A 15,171-nucleotide genomic window follows, 5' to 3' on the forward strand; every position below is an offset into this window, starting at 1 on the left:
TAGGTGGATTGACCATGGGAGATTGTCCACAGAGTGTAGGGATGTACAGGTTTAGGTGGATTGGCCATGGGAGATTGTTCATAGAGTCCAGGGATGTGCAGGTCAAGGTGGATTGACCATGGGAAATATAGGTTTACGGTGATGGAATAGGTATGGGTGGGGTGCTCCTCAAAGGGTCAGTGTGGACTCGATGGGCCGAATGGCTTGCTTCCACACTGTAGAGATTCTATGATTACCACCACGTCAAAAGAACCCTTCGCAATATCAGCCACAAAAGAACAAACATTCTATGTTTGTTTTTTTTTCAAAAAGTAAATAATAAACTGCCGTCGGTGAGGTTGTGTTTCGCCCCACTCTGAAGTTTCAGCCATCAAATCAGGGCCACCAGTGTATAGGCGAGCGCTTACTGCGTTATTACATTTTAAGGTCAATGCCAGACATTCTTGGGTAGTTCGCCCGTTCTGTTCTTTGTGGAAATTATGCTTGACATTTCATAAAATGAAATGACAAACGAGATTACAAGTTGAGGCAAAAAAACAAGGGCGAAGATTCTGGGATAGCAGGTGAGGTCGCCCTCAGGTCAAAAGCAGGCCTGTTCCGCTTGGCTTCTGCAACGAAGATATACAGCGGTCAGGGGGAAACGAGAGGGTTTTCTTTAAAACTCGCGAATAATGTGTGTTTTTTTGTCGTTTTGTGTGTGGTCAGCGCGCGGTTTTACTGTACCACATTTTACACATATTGTGATGAAAAAAGATACATTGTCGTTACATCACCCAGTTTCCACTGAAACGCCCTCAGAACATACCTGGAAGGGTTAAAATGCACACAGGATCGCACTGAGACATGCAGCAATCACTGACACGGACAGAATGTGTAACATGGGTTTATACACTCAAACGCATGTTTACTTTCAAACATTCTGAACACAGTCAAACAATTCCTGCAGATTTAAAGTCCTTCACTCCTATCCTCCATGTAGGCAAGACTTTTTTTTTAATTCACTGAAAGCATTCATACTTTTACATCCAAATATTTAGCCACAAGAAGCACATGTATCTCACACTGACACACACACAAGAACCATACATCATCCTTCAAACACACATAGGGAACACTTCTACAAATCATATTCAAACCCGTAAAGGGATTCACATGATTCACAACGCGGACAGGCAGAAGCGAAATACCGTCAAAGTGCACACACACACGCACACACACAAGTTGACACACCATTATACAGTATCTACATATATAAACATTCACATAGTCTCACAGTGTGCACATACCGGTGCAAACACTGCCTACAGGCCGAATCATATTTGCAACAACATCTGCACCCATAGAAACGCACATCAGCGCTCTGAGGACGAGTACCAGATACAAACACACATGCCACCCAAACGGTGGTTCATTTACACGGGACAATATTTACAGGCGCACAACTCCTCGCTTACAGGCATACCATCCATGGACATGTTCAGGTAATTGAGCAGACTTACTCTTACAGACACCTGCAAGCACGCACACACTGGTGCTCATGCAATTATATGGTGGTCTGGGGCATGAATCCATTCATTATAGACACATAACATCTCCATCTGCGTGTTGCAGATTTGATGTGGAAAATTAGTTCATTGAAGGAACTTCTTGAAGAAAGTCTTGCACTTATAAAGATCGCTAAATGTACTCTATCTTAATCGGTGCCCATCTGACAGAACAGTGCATCTGTTAATGTCCCGTCAATGCAATTAATACGAAGGAGTTAACAAGGCACAATCTGCCTGTCAGGGACAATTATAACACCTTCTTACTCATCCTGGCTTCACACCTTAACGAACACTCGTCTTCGCGGGAAAAAAAAGCAAATAAAAGGGCGGTGAAAAGGGAATGGGTAAAAAATTAAAACCTAAATGCAAAGTGGGGAAGGCTAAAATTTAAACCTAGCTGTAAAGAGGTGGGCAAAAAAAATGTAAATACAAAAGGAGAGTGTAAAAATGAAAACCTAAATATAAAAGGGAGGGCAAAAAATAATATCTCAATGTAAAGTGGGGATGGAAAGGCAAAAATTAAACCCTAAATGCAAAACGAGGGCAAAATTAAAAGTTTGTTAATGCAAAGTGAGCAAAAATTAAAATCTAAATGAGAAGAGGAAGGCAAAAATTAAGATCCCAAGTGCAAGGGAGTGGGAAAAAAATGAAAAGCTGAATGCAAAGTGGAAATGGGGGTAGAAATTAAAATCTACACGCAACTTGGGAATGGGGCAAAAATTAAAATCTACACGCAAATTGGGAATGGGGCAAAAATTAAAATCTACACGCAAATTGGGAATGGGGCAAAAATTAAGATTTACATGCAAATAGAAATGGGGGCAGAAATCAAAATCTAGTAAAAGGGGAGGGAAGAGAATCGCATCTAATTGCAAAGTGAGAATGGAGCAAAAGTTACAATCTAAATGCGAAGGGGAGATGCCGTTGAGCTGTCGAGGATTCACAGGATATTTAAATATGGTATAGAAGAGATCTCCTGTGAAAGAAGCATGGATATTCCTGATTAATTCTTCCTAATGTTCCACAACAACTGTGCTGAAAATAATGAGAATCGATTTCCAGACACACACATTTATTTATAAATTGAAGATTATATATACATTTCTAAATATAGTTACACATATGATACATATATTAAACAATCGATATCACAAAATATAATTATATGCAGTTATATAAATTTGTGGGTTTTCTTAACATATAATTTTTGTTTCTTACACCTTACAGAAGCGTGTTTCTTTAAAATTTCTCACCAGGATGAGAATGAAGTGACAGAGTAGGATCTTGATGAGTGTGTTTTCCTTATTGGTGCTTTGAGAAGCCTGATCGGTATCCAGACTTTTTAAAGAAACAAAAAACAAAATTGCTGGGATTGAGAAAGAAACCCTAACAATTGCCACAGGACAGGGCCTTTATTGTCAGGAAGTTGGAAGTTTTCGATGCCCTCTCACGGGATTTTGTCTTGGTTCCTTGCAACCGTGTGCCGCTGCAGTGGAGCACATTGTATTTAGCAGAATGCGTTTGTCTTAAAACGCGCGCAACATTCCTATCCAGCCGCTAAATCATTCGTACACAAACAAAAAAGCCTGGGGTCGGACAATCTCCAAATGTATTGCGGATTTACCTTAATTTACAAAATATCGAGCGTGTTTCGTTAGAGGATGCAGTTAAATCAATTGCAAGATAGAATGCGTGAATCGCTCTTTCCAGAGCAGCGTTAACATTAAATATGATTAAGTGTTCACTGCTGTCTTCCATTTAGTCTTATCAATTAAAAGCCATAAATTAGGGAGCAAGAAAAATAACAGATAAGGGTCACATCGTTAAGTGATGTGATCCGTCATCGTCTAAGCTAATTTTGAATTATATAGAACATAATAGCTCGCAGATTTCTATAGGATTACAATATAGATTACTTGAGAGCTGTTTCTTTGCAATAAAACTGCAATTACTTATAAAGAGGTCTTTTACATCTGATAGCAATCGGGATCTATGAGGTTGACATCTTATTGGATAACTGGCAAAATTAACTTAAATTGCGATAGTATAACAAACAATTAAATAGGACCCCTACTAAAATGTGTGAACGGATATTTCCCCCTTTATACGATTTATATTTAAAATTATTTCGAAATGATTTTAAAAGGACGAAACCAATACACGTCCCCTGCTAAATCTCTAAGCCTCCTCCTGTAATTGGTCGTCCTGCCTCACGGAACTGTTTCCTGGGGGTTAGAACAAGCATCTGAGCTGAGGTTAAACTGATCTCTCTCACATTGAGGCGCAAACATTTCCTGATGTTGGGGCGCAGCGAAATCGAACGCAATTCAGCATCACTTCCCTATTTTGGTGATCTACGTGTTATTTAGACTGCAACCGTTATCCGCCCAGTTCTCCCGTTCCCTCCACCCCCGAATTTACACCAACCAGTGTCGTGGTGATGGACAAAAAAAAGATTTCTGCGGTTTGACTCGAATTATTATTCCCTGTCTTATTCCCTGTCTCCTGCACTTTCGTCCTGCTCGCTTTTGTTATATGATTCTCCTTAAACCTATCGGGATTTTAATGACTCCCTTTATCGTTGTACACAAAAATTGCTCTTTAATTGCCTTATTACCAGAAGGTCAAGTATAAATGGTGAACGGGTTCCGGTCAAAGCACATTTGGAAGCTGGTTAGTTATATGTATTGACATAGCAATCTTGAAACGAGCGTTTAAACGAGCAAAGGTAAAACAAAATTCGATGTTTTGAAACATTAGTAACTTCGGATAGTGATATTTCACAATGAGAACTTTTGGAGCCCTCCCTGTAGAGAATTCATTATTAACGAGTGTGAATCCTCCTCGTCCTCTCTGTCCCTCACTCTTCCAATGGAAATGTGGAAGAGCAAGGTTTGTGGGTCTCAGGTCACACTGGGATGTTGTTTCGGAGATCACACGATGTGGAAAGTGTACCCGAATGGGGCAATGCTGAAGACGTCCCGAGCGGACCCGGGCCCCTCCCGTGGTTTTAATGAACTGACCACCCCCCCCCCCCCCCCCCCCCGCGCCCCACTAATAGAGGATTAACCGAATTGCAAGAGAAAAGGCGAGTTAATGCGGTATAGTGCGAACTGTCCCACCCTTTGCAATAGGCTAAAGGCGAATTACAGCTTGTTCCCAATGTCTCCCATCAGTCTCCCGGGAGACTAGACAACTTGGGTGTTCCACGTCCCGGTGAATCAGCAGGACTCCGGGAGCATCCTCGCACTTGCAGACGGCAATATTCATCAGCTGCTGATCACCGTCCACGCCGTGGCTGCGTACACACATTATTTTCTGTTGTTTGAATGTTCACTCTCTGTCTTTTGTGTGTGTGTGTGTGTCGGGGGGAGATGTAGCCAAACTTTCTAATCCTTTCTAAGGTCTTGAAATTTATCAGTGCAAACTGATCACCCAACGATTGGGAGAGAGAGAAATAAAAATACTCAGTCGTGTTGACATATAAATTCCCATTCGGGGGCTCATAGTGCCACTGTGACCATCCCATTGTCGGACACCCACACTTCCTGACTGATATTTTACCAAAGAAAATCGCAAAACAACTTGACGAGTTTTAAAACTGAAACTGATAAGCAATTTTTGTTGAAGAGTTTTTTTTTGGTGGGGGTGGGTGGGTCTACGGCAGGAACATAAATTATCTCTCGTTTCTGTTCTCTATATATAAATATATTTATTCCCTGAACGAGCCAGCGATTCCTATGTACCTCACTCAGGCGAGACAGAGAGAGAGAAGCGACATTGTGGGTGACATTTACTCATTACACAGAGATAAAGTAACTTGTACCAAAATGTAATTAAATTGTCCCGTAATAAGTGAAAGGATCAAGCAGCCCCTTCATTGTCGGAGGGAACTGGCGTCTGTTGTCAGGACAACAGTAAACTGTCCTGCAATGAACCAGCTCTCAAGCGAAGGCATTTTGCAGCCATCTTTCTCCGTGTGGATCTGGTGCTGCGGGGAGAGTAGGTTCCACAATACTGTTTCTTCATTGGCCTTCCATACCCAGAGTGAGGGAAAAAAGTGGAAGCCGCCACATTATAACCTAATTAAACCCGTTCCCCTCATTGCAAACGTCGCTCATGTCGTTTTGTGATTCACTTAGCACCATGGTTTCAAGTTATGTCCGGACAGAAATCTTCTTTTTGGTGCATTCAGGGGTAAAAAAAAATGCTTTTGAAGGTATTACTTTGTTCTTTTCGACGGCCTTCTGTCCTCTCTTTGGGTGTAATTAATGCAATCCCCATCAAAAGGTATTAAGAGTCCTTTGGTATGGTGCCGAGGAAGAGCTGGCTGTTATAATGTGAATTTCAACAGAGAGAGAGGAAAAATCCTCACCAAGCTCATTACTTAATGTCAGCAGATAAACCCAAGTTCATTGCTACAGTCCTTCCTTAGTATTAAACCTTTGCAATATTATTTTCCCTTCGGAAGGTCGGTGTTTAATTCTGTCGCAAATTTATTTCGATAAGCCCAGTGACCTTTTCTGCATTATCCGAGGTAGAAATTAAAATTAAAGCGCGCGAGCAGCGCTGAATATTGCTCTGAATTCAGTGACGTTAACGAGAGTTTCTCTGCTCAGACAGACGCCAGGACCGGCCAATGCTGAACCTCGATATCAAAAGGCCAGTTGCATTTAATTCAAAGCTGGAGTGCGCTTGACAAAGGTTATTCCCATCAAAGGATGTGAAATGGAGTACGTGGATATACACTCATTTAATGACAAGTAATTGACAAATCCCGAAGACGCGCATTACTAGAGGAATAGGACTGTATTAATTATTTAACAGCGATTACCCTTTCAGCGTGTCCTATACAGAACTGGTCATGTATTGAAAATATGACAAGTTAAAAGCACACTTTTCTGCAACAGACAGAGGAGAGGGGAAGGAAAGGGAATCGATATTTTGTTCCTCAAGTGAACAACGATTAGCAATTTCCAAATAAATCATAAATTATGTGATGTAAAAGCAGACCTCACTGAACATCCATGATTCAAATAATAGGTGTTGCATAATATCTGTAATTGGATAGATAGATAGATAGATAGATAGATAGATAGATAGATAGATAGATAGATAGATAGATAGATAGATAGATAGATAGATAGATAAGTCCACTAGACCATAAGAAAAAGGAACAGTGGGCCGTTCGGCCCGTCAAGCCTCCTCCGCCATTCAATAGGGTCATAACTGATCCGGCACACATCCACTTTCCTGCATTTTTCACTTAACTCTTGTTCCCCCTCCCCCATCAACAATCGATCTGAACTTTAAGCAATCGCAAGGATAGATAAAAAGATAAGTAGATAGATAGATAGATAGATAGATAGATAGATAGATAGATAGATAGATAGATAGATAGATAGATAGATAGATAGATAGATAGATAGATCAAGCGCAAGAACAAGGCTGAGCCATTCAGTCAGACTATCCTACCCCGCCGTTCAATGAGACCATTGCGAAACTACACATGTCCCTATCAATTTAAGCAGAGCGTAAGCCTTCTCAGATCTACATAGTTAATTAATTGGCATCTCTTGCTTGTGAGTTTGCCTGTGTGCGTGTCTGTGTGTCTGTGTTTCTATGTGTGTGTCTGTGCGTCTGCGTGTGTCTGTGTGTCTACGTGTGTGTCTGTGTGTGTATCTGTGTGTCTGTCTGTGTGTATGTGTGTGTGTGTCTGTGTGTATGTGTGTGTGTGTCTGTGTGTATGTGTGTGTCTGTATGTGTGTGTGCGCGCGCGCGTGTGTCTCTGTGTGCGTATGAATGAGATAGGTCCACACTCTCCTCACTCTATGCCCGAAGAAAACCATCCCATGAAGGAGCGATTCTAATTTTCACATTGTCTCCATAATCCGGCACCCACCCATCCTCCAGTCTCCCCCACCCCTCTCCTCCCAAACCCGATCCATGGGTCAATCGATCGGATGATCGAGATGGTGGATCTATAAACTTACGTGCAGCCATGTTCCGTTAACTAATATTTTCTAAACGCTCCCTTTCCGCAAATACATTCGGAGGGACCACATTAAAATAGTTTGTCGCCTCAGAGTTTGGTAAACATTGCGTTGAAGAATTACTGAAGAAAATCGGGTCAATATTCTAACATGTTTTTTCTCAGATAAATCCTGCTTTTTTGGTAAAATGTATTTGCTGTTCTGTAAAGATGCAGAACGTTTTCACTTTTAAGAGTATATCGACTGAGAATGGTCACATTCCTGTTAAGAGTTTGTCTGAGATGGTGTTCTTTCTCTTTCTACAGTCGTGGGTCGGAACTGATATTTTTTTCATTTGGTTTGTTAACAAATTGCAAACTCCCAATCCAATTGTGACATTGCGGTAGCCCTCACCCGCTGTCTCTGCTGGATGTCGACATTATTCGTTCAGATAGTACACAGCTTGGTTTAAATAATAAATAAAACAAAGTCAAGTCGAAATAATTGCTGGGACGAATTACGGGTAAAATTGGAATAATGTGGGCGAACTCGAGGACCAGACCGAATGGAAGATTTCACAGAGTCGAGACAGAAGATAATTGCTGTGTGCTAGAGTATTTGTGGTCTAATGGTGATGCTCGAAAACAGTGTTAGGATTCAGCACTAACTGTTGACAAAAGAACTTATTCCAATGAACAACTGAAATCAAGTATGGAGTTGAACCAAATTAATATTTAATCCTTTCGTCCTGTTTTTTTGGTTTAAATAATCATCACCGGAATTTGAAATTTTTTAAAAAGAAAAGGGTTATTGAAAACGTTAGGGACTTATTTTTTTGTTAAAATAAGCTTCTTTGGGACTGGTGACCCTGCCTGTTTTGCAATTTCAAGATGCGACCCGGAAGTTACTCATCGCCAAAACACATCTTGATCTGAGTGAAGAAAATGGTTACCTCTCCATCTCTGAGGTGATTTGAATGTCGGTGTAGTTTTGCTTGGATATCTGACCCTTGCCAAACCACCAATAACCGCCCCCTCCTCCAAAACGTTCTCTCCTCCCTTCCCACATCCCCACCACACCCCCATCCTCTCCCCACCGCAATCTTTGCCCATTACATTTCAGTAGCATCGCGATCAAATTATCTGTTTGCTAACGATCTCCGGCAAACGTTCTCTGTCAGAAACATAACTGGGACTGAGAATCCTCCCAATGCCACTTGTTTAAAACAATGCTGTCTGCCATCGTCTACCGATTCATCAAAGCTGAAAAGCTTGAAAAATCTGTTATCTCCAATTATCTAAGCATCTATTCTAATTCTCTTGCATCTCCCATATATATCTCGATCGTCTTGTTTATCCAGCGCTATGTATCTTCATTCGTCTTTCCTTTATAGGTCTGTGAGATCTATAATGGCTTGATTTTTTGCTCACAATGGCGTACTCAGCGTTAGAATCTATTCCTCAATTCAGTTAGGAGATACATCCTCATACTGAATCTTCACGCTTGACAATTCAATCTTTTTCTCACTTTTAACAGCTGAATTAGTTAAAAGGAAACCAGTAGTAGTGGGTGGAGAGGAGATGGGTGTTGGTAGGGGCTATTTTCAGATATAAACGAGTTATTTGGGTTTAAAAATGTAAAAGAAACTAAAATCCGACTCCAATGAGTTTGAGACCATCCTTGATTTCGGAGACAGAAGTTGGTCATTGATATTGACATCCCTCTCTTCCTGTTTTATTGATTTCCCCAGCTAAAAGTCGCAATCTCCATTAAAGGTAACACAATTTGAAGACAATGTGGGGTTTTTTTCAGTTTCAATCTGAATTAAGTAACATTGTTTAACTTTCTAATGCACTGTCACGGTGAGAGATCTAACTGTATTGGGGCGAGTCAAGACATCCGCTAGCACAGTCCTGGCATCGCTTTCTGAATCTGAAATGCGTTACACAGCCCTGACGGATAAACCTACCTGTGCCTCTTAAAGTCCGGCCGCTCCGAAAGACCCAACTTTTGACGTTACTGCATGTGCAGGACCTGATGCACCGCGGATTATTCGAGCTCAGCGCTGCTTAAGTGTTGACAAAGCAAAGATTTTCCTGGCTCGGTAGCGTCCAACATGATTATTTTACCAAGATATTGATCGGTCTCATAAAATTCCTTCAAACACATTGGGGAGGGGGAGAACTGGGGGGGGGGGGGGGGAGGGGGTGGTGTGCTGTGGGGATGGTGATTGAGGAGAGGAGCAGATATCTGTGCAAACTCATAAAGGATCATCGAAAGCTTTGCCTCTTCAGAAATTATTCTCCTTTACCCTTCGGCCTGCCCTGTTGGTCAATCGCGTGTGAGATTTGAACAGAAATTGGCATAGGATTGGAGTTGGAAATGTGGGTGAAATAAGCGACACAACGTCAATATCAGAAATTATGGTGTAAATTGGGGAGTCTAAAATCGAGTGGTTTTGTTTTGTATGTGTTTATTTTGACATTTATTAAATTGACCTCTCCCCCCCCCCCCCCCCCCCCCCATTACAGTGCGTGACATCTTCCTGGATCAGCGCGGTGAGACACTTTTAACTCGTTTTAAAATGACCCGCTGACAACGGGTGCTGTGATATGGAACATGTAGGTTAGAATAGCGCATTCACGCGTCTTTTGTGGCCAGGACTGGCTCATTTCTCAACGTATTCTGCCTCGCCGCGGGAGGCTTTTATGTGATCCTAATGAAACAGATTTCATGGCTGATTCGCGACGTGTGTGTCCTCGGCAGTGAGAGACTACAGTTGGGCTCCAGGGCCATGCAATGTTCACGGTGAGCTGAGACAATGTGAAATTAGAAAAGGGTTTTAACACCGCCACTTCAATAGCACAGAACTTGCTCATCACTGACAAGTGGAAGACTGTACCCCGGGAGTGAGAAATTTGAATCCAAGATTTGCACCCTCTTTTTTAAAAAAATATGGCGACATCTTCCAGGTTAATTACCGTTAAAAATCTGCCTTTCATTTCCAAAGTTGGTATGCCTCAGCTTTCGTTGTCCCATGTGCGTTAGAGTGTTTCTGCTTGGACAGGGATAAGACGCAAAATGCATATTTAAATTTCAGGTGATCTAACGGTGGAAGAGAAAAAGATGTGAGCGGATCTTTTTTTTTAAATTCAGCGATTGAAAATATTAGACCTCAGTCTCCCGCCCGTTTGTCAGTAACCGAATGGACATTAAATCCCGATAAAGAATGGCTAGGGCTAAAATATGGACTCTTGTGCAGCTCCAGCTTGTGGAACTGTCCCTGAGGTCTCGTCTTCTGGTGGGTATAAATTTTATCGCTGGATGAGCTGAATCAACCCTCAAATATTGCATTGTACAGTTCGCTGTGCGAAAGCTGCCTATATGGAGTGCGCCTGTATTTGCATATATTTAGAACTTGCAATTCCAAGACTCTATAGTCAAACTGCTTAAAACATCTCCTTAAAACAGTGTTTTAAACTTCAATAGGTCAGAACACTTTCCCCGTTCTAAAACTCAATTCGAGATTGCTCAAAGTCTGAAAAAAACACTTCTGAAAATTGCATAATTTGTCTTTTTTTTTAGAAAAAACTGTAAGCTAATTTAAATGTTTTTAAAAATCCGTTTCGATGGCATTTCTGTTTGCGAAATTTGCAAGATCGCATTTAAATCCTCATTTTGAAATGAAGTAAATGTGGATTTTTGACTAGTTTTTAAAAACTTCTGGGGCTTTTAACACGCCAATCCCAGATAAGCAGGGAACGCGCTCAGAGCTAATGCGATCCATTATCTCCCCCAACAATGATGCGGTCCAAGAGATTGAACCAAACAAATAAGAAAATTGACCACCCCCCAGCAAGGGAACTTATCCCTAACCATGGATTCTCCCGATCAAGGGGGCACGGGACGATTAAAACTCATAGAGAACCTGACTTGATGCAATCCTTAAAGTTATATTCAACAAAACTGGACACGAAATTGTCAATGTTAACATTTCAAATGAAGGCTATCCCGCGCGGTGCAGGTGAAAAAAAAAAGCCAATGTTGTTAGGGTCGTGGTTGTCTGTGACAGTTGGTTGAACAGGAAACTTGCCAAATTAATCTGACATATTTCGTAATTAAATTTCAAAGAAGGAAGCGAGTCAGGGGGTATAATGCTGAAACTACAGTGGGATTGGGGGGTAGGTCATACTCTTCACTGAAGGTGTGAACTGCGGTTTTTATCGAATGGTCCTAACTGTTTTTAACGTCCGAGGATTCAGGAAATTTGCGCCGTTAACTACGGGAGAACTCCGACAAATGCCACCGCTGAAGTGTTATCAACACATAACGAAAAATAAAACAAACACCTCGGATTTCTGTTTAAAATAAAACAGTGCATGGCATCGCCTCCCAGTTAAATATCCGCGAATTATTCGTGTCATTCCTACCCAGACGAGAAATTGCTTGTTAAAAATTCACCCGTAGACTAATGGGGAGCGCAACTGCGTTTAAGAATAAAGTTATCAGTCAACACCGACTCTGGCCTTTAGTGTTGCATTCCTTTCAAAATGCCACTTGGTTGGAGGAGCTTCTGAATGGGACAGAAACCTATACCTTCTACTGTTTGAAATTGAAGCAGAGGGGAGAGACAAGTGCGGTCTTTTACCTGGCGCCACTCCACAGGGTGAACAGTAATCACCATGACAGGGGGAATGCACAACGGAGGCTAGTTCTCAAAGGAACAACAGACCAAAAGAAACAGCGCACTAATCTGCTTACCTGCGCCGAGGTACAAGACCAGATGTGCTCAAACTATTGACGGCGGGAGCAGGACGCGACTCGAGAATGAGAAACTGGTCATTCAGTGGCCTGGGCACATCTTTTGAGGCGATTGGAAAGAAATGCGAAACGTGGGAGTGTGCATTTTAACAGCGAGGAAAAGCGGGGGAAATGTAGTGTCAGCACCAAATGCAACAGCATATAAATTGAAAGGGAAACAAGCGGAAGTCATCGCGTTGTTCAAACCTGTTTCCCCAAACACTCCAAATATCTAATTAAATGTTGAACTCTGCTAGACAATAAGAAAGGGTCGTTTAACCGGATCAAAATATGTTCGTTTATTTATTTTTCGTTGTTGTATGTCTGTTTGTTTAATTACATTTTCTCTTTTATAAAATGTTAACATTCTTAACGAAAAAAAGGAAAAAAAAAAGCTTTCTCGAGTTTCTTACATTGGGGAACGACAGCATCAAACGGCACGCACGCACACACACACGCACACACACACAAATAAGACTCCCGCTCTAAAATCTACAGCTCAACAATAAATTAAAATCAGTTTTCTTTTAAAAAGTCGGTGTATCAAGTGAGCATTTACAAACTCCCGGCCTAATGCGCTCGGGACCGGAGGGGGGGGGGGGGGGGGGGGGGTTGGTAGGGGGGAGGTGATGGTGTCTGAGGACTTCAGAAATCAAAAAAAGTGCAACAGTTTTAACAGCAATGAACCTTTTCCAATGGCGAGGGTGAGTCGGCTTGCATGGTTCTGGGCGGGGAGGGAATCATTGCTACTGACAAAAATCGGTGCAAACATTGAACACTTCGGGTTAATGTAAGATTCTGGGGGAGAGTGAGAGAAAGCCGGTAGAAATATCGGGGGCCCCCTTCCCCCCAATTATAAATAAAACAGACAGAAACTATAATTTACTTGTCGAAGCGGGGGGGGGGGGGGGGGGGTTGATTCGCTGTTAAATGCCAGCGAAATTTTAAATGTGATGGGAAAGGAGGTTCGCATTTTGTTTGTTTGGGAAGTTTGGTCCTCAGTGAGAGAGAAATCGGCCAGAGAACTGCGCACAGTACAGAAACGTCGTTATATTAAACGCCCCGGTGTATCCTGAAGCAGTCAAAACAAACAGAAGACATTTAAAACGGCGCGCAATTTACAGTCCGGAAACAAAAAAAAACCGAGCAGAGGAATCGCTGAACAGCTAACAGTCTGAAAACATCAACAAACAAAAATAATATTTTCCAATTACCTGCGCACAATTTTTGCCCACGCACACCCTCCCTCCCTCCCTTAATTAGCACTTCTTACAAAAATGTACAGAGTTGGCCCAGTCCGATTGTGAGAAGGGGTGGGGGGGTGGGGGGGGGGGGAATAAATGTTTTTAAGATGAGTTCATGATTGGTCTGGCATACACACCTTGGTAATAAGACGTGTCGTTGGCGATGGACGGTGGATCTAAGACGCCTTTAGAGCTCATGGGGAGGTTGGCGGACATGGGGGAGCTATAGTTAGAGTAATGCATCACTTGTTCGTAGGCCTTCAAGTCCATTTTGTGATGTTGCTGCTCGGAAGACATCAAGTTGTTGATTGAGAACGGGTGGTTGAACGAGTAGTGGTGCTCGGGTTTCAGATGATCCTGGCCTGGTGATGGGAGGTGGGACAGCACCGAGTGGTGCTGGTGTATCAGGTGAGGCGGGGGCGCCTGGCTGACCGATCCGTTCCCGTGCTCCGGGCTCAGGGTGGAGCTGCGGGACTTGAGGTCGGCCAGCGCTCGCTTCGACTCGCTTCCTCCTCCCCCACCACCGCCTCCACCACCTCCACCTCCTCCGGGCGAGCTGCCGGACTGGGGGGACTCATTCCCCGGGCTGGAGTCGGTACCGTTCCCGGCCGAGCAGCCCTCGGCAGACTTGCGACCGGCGTCCTGCTGCGAGTTCTTGAGCGCCTGCTTCTTCTCGCACTTGAAGCGCTTCTGGCGCCTCAGGTAGCAGCCGTTCTCGAACATGTTGCCCGAGTCCGGGTGCAGGGTCCAAAAGGAGCCCTTCCCCGGTTTGTCCGGGGACCTGGGCACTTTCAGGAAGCAGTCATTGAAGGAGAGCGAGTGGCGGATAGAGTTCTGCCAACGTTGCTGGTTCTGACGGTAGAAAGGGAACAGGTCCATGATCCATTGGTAGATCTCACTCAGGGTCAGCATCTTGCTGGAGGACTGCTGGATGGCCATGGTGATGAGGGAGATGTAGGAGTAAGGAGGCTTGGCGTGGGTGTAACTGCGGCGGTAGGTCTTGGGGTCTCTGGATCGGTTCAGGTTGGACTGGCCGTAGAGCGGGCTCATGCCCATGTTGGTGTAGGAGGTCAGGGCGTTCATGGACGTCGCCTGAGCGCTCATCGGACTCATGCTGGGGCTCAAGGCGCTGCCCATCCCCGACATACCGCTCCCCATGCCATTCATCGCCCCCGCGCCCGGGGACATGCCGGTCATAGCTGGGCTCATGCCCGTGCCAACGTAGGACATGTTCATGGAGCCCGCTGTCATATTGGCGCTGGTGCCCATGGCGGACATGGTCATGTACGTGTTCATGCCGTTCATTCCAATTCCCCCGTTCATATTGCTCACCGTGGGGTACCCCTAGGGCAGGAAATAAGAAAGCAAAAGCACAGGGTCACCTTTGAGAAACTGCCCAGGCGCTTGAGCTCAGCATAAAACAGACAGCAACTGATCATTCACCCCGATATTGGTGTGGCTCAAAATGAAGCAAACTGCCCCATTCACTCATGAGAATCTTATTTTATAGTTGATTCTTCAATGAATAAAACTGCCCCACTCACTCATGAGAATCTTATTTTATTGTGGATTCTTCAATGAATAAAACTGCCCCATTCACTCATGAGA

At 43.3% G+C, this 15,171-nt stretch overlaps 1 protein-coding gene across 5 annotated transcripts in view; it reads right to left on the reverse strand.

Annotated features, from left to right (window-relative positions):
- The window catches only part of foxa2 (forkhead box A2), a 90,312-nt gene that overhangs the window by 74,175 nt on the left and 966 nt on the right, over positions 1-15,171 (reverse strand). For 4 of the 5 annotated variants that reach the window (XM_087991623.1, XM_087991622.1, XM_087991625.1 and 1 more), the window contains exon 2: positions 13,701-14,907. In XM_087991623.1, coding sequence (XP_087847749.1) covers positions 13,701-14,907 — 1,207 coding nt within the window. Of the gene's footprint in view, positions 1-10,054; positions 14,908-15,171 lie in introns of those variants that run through there. The other variant, XM_043696553.2, reaches the window with a different exon arrangement.

The sequence above is a fragment of the Chiloscyllium plagiosum genome, unplaced genomic scaffold (assembly GCF_037043375.1).
Source record: "Chiloscyllium plagiosum isolate Xiang-an unplaced genomic scaffold, Cpla_swu_hap1 HiC_scaffold_10, whole genome shotgun sequence".
NCBI classification, from domain to species: Eukaryota; Metazoa; Chordata; class Chondrichthyes; order Orectolobiformes; family Hemiscylliidae; genus Chiloscyllium; species Chiloscyllium plagiosum.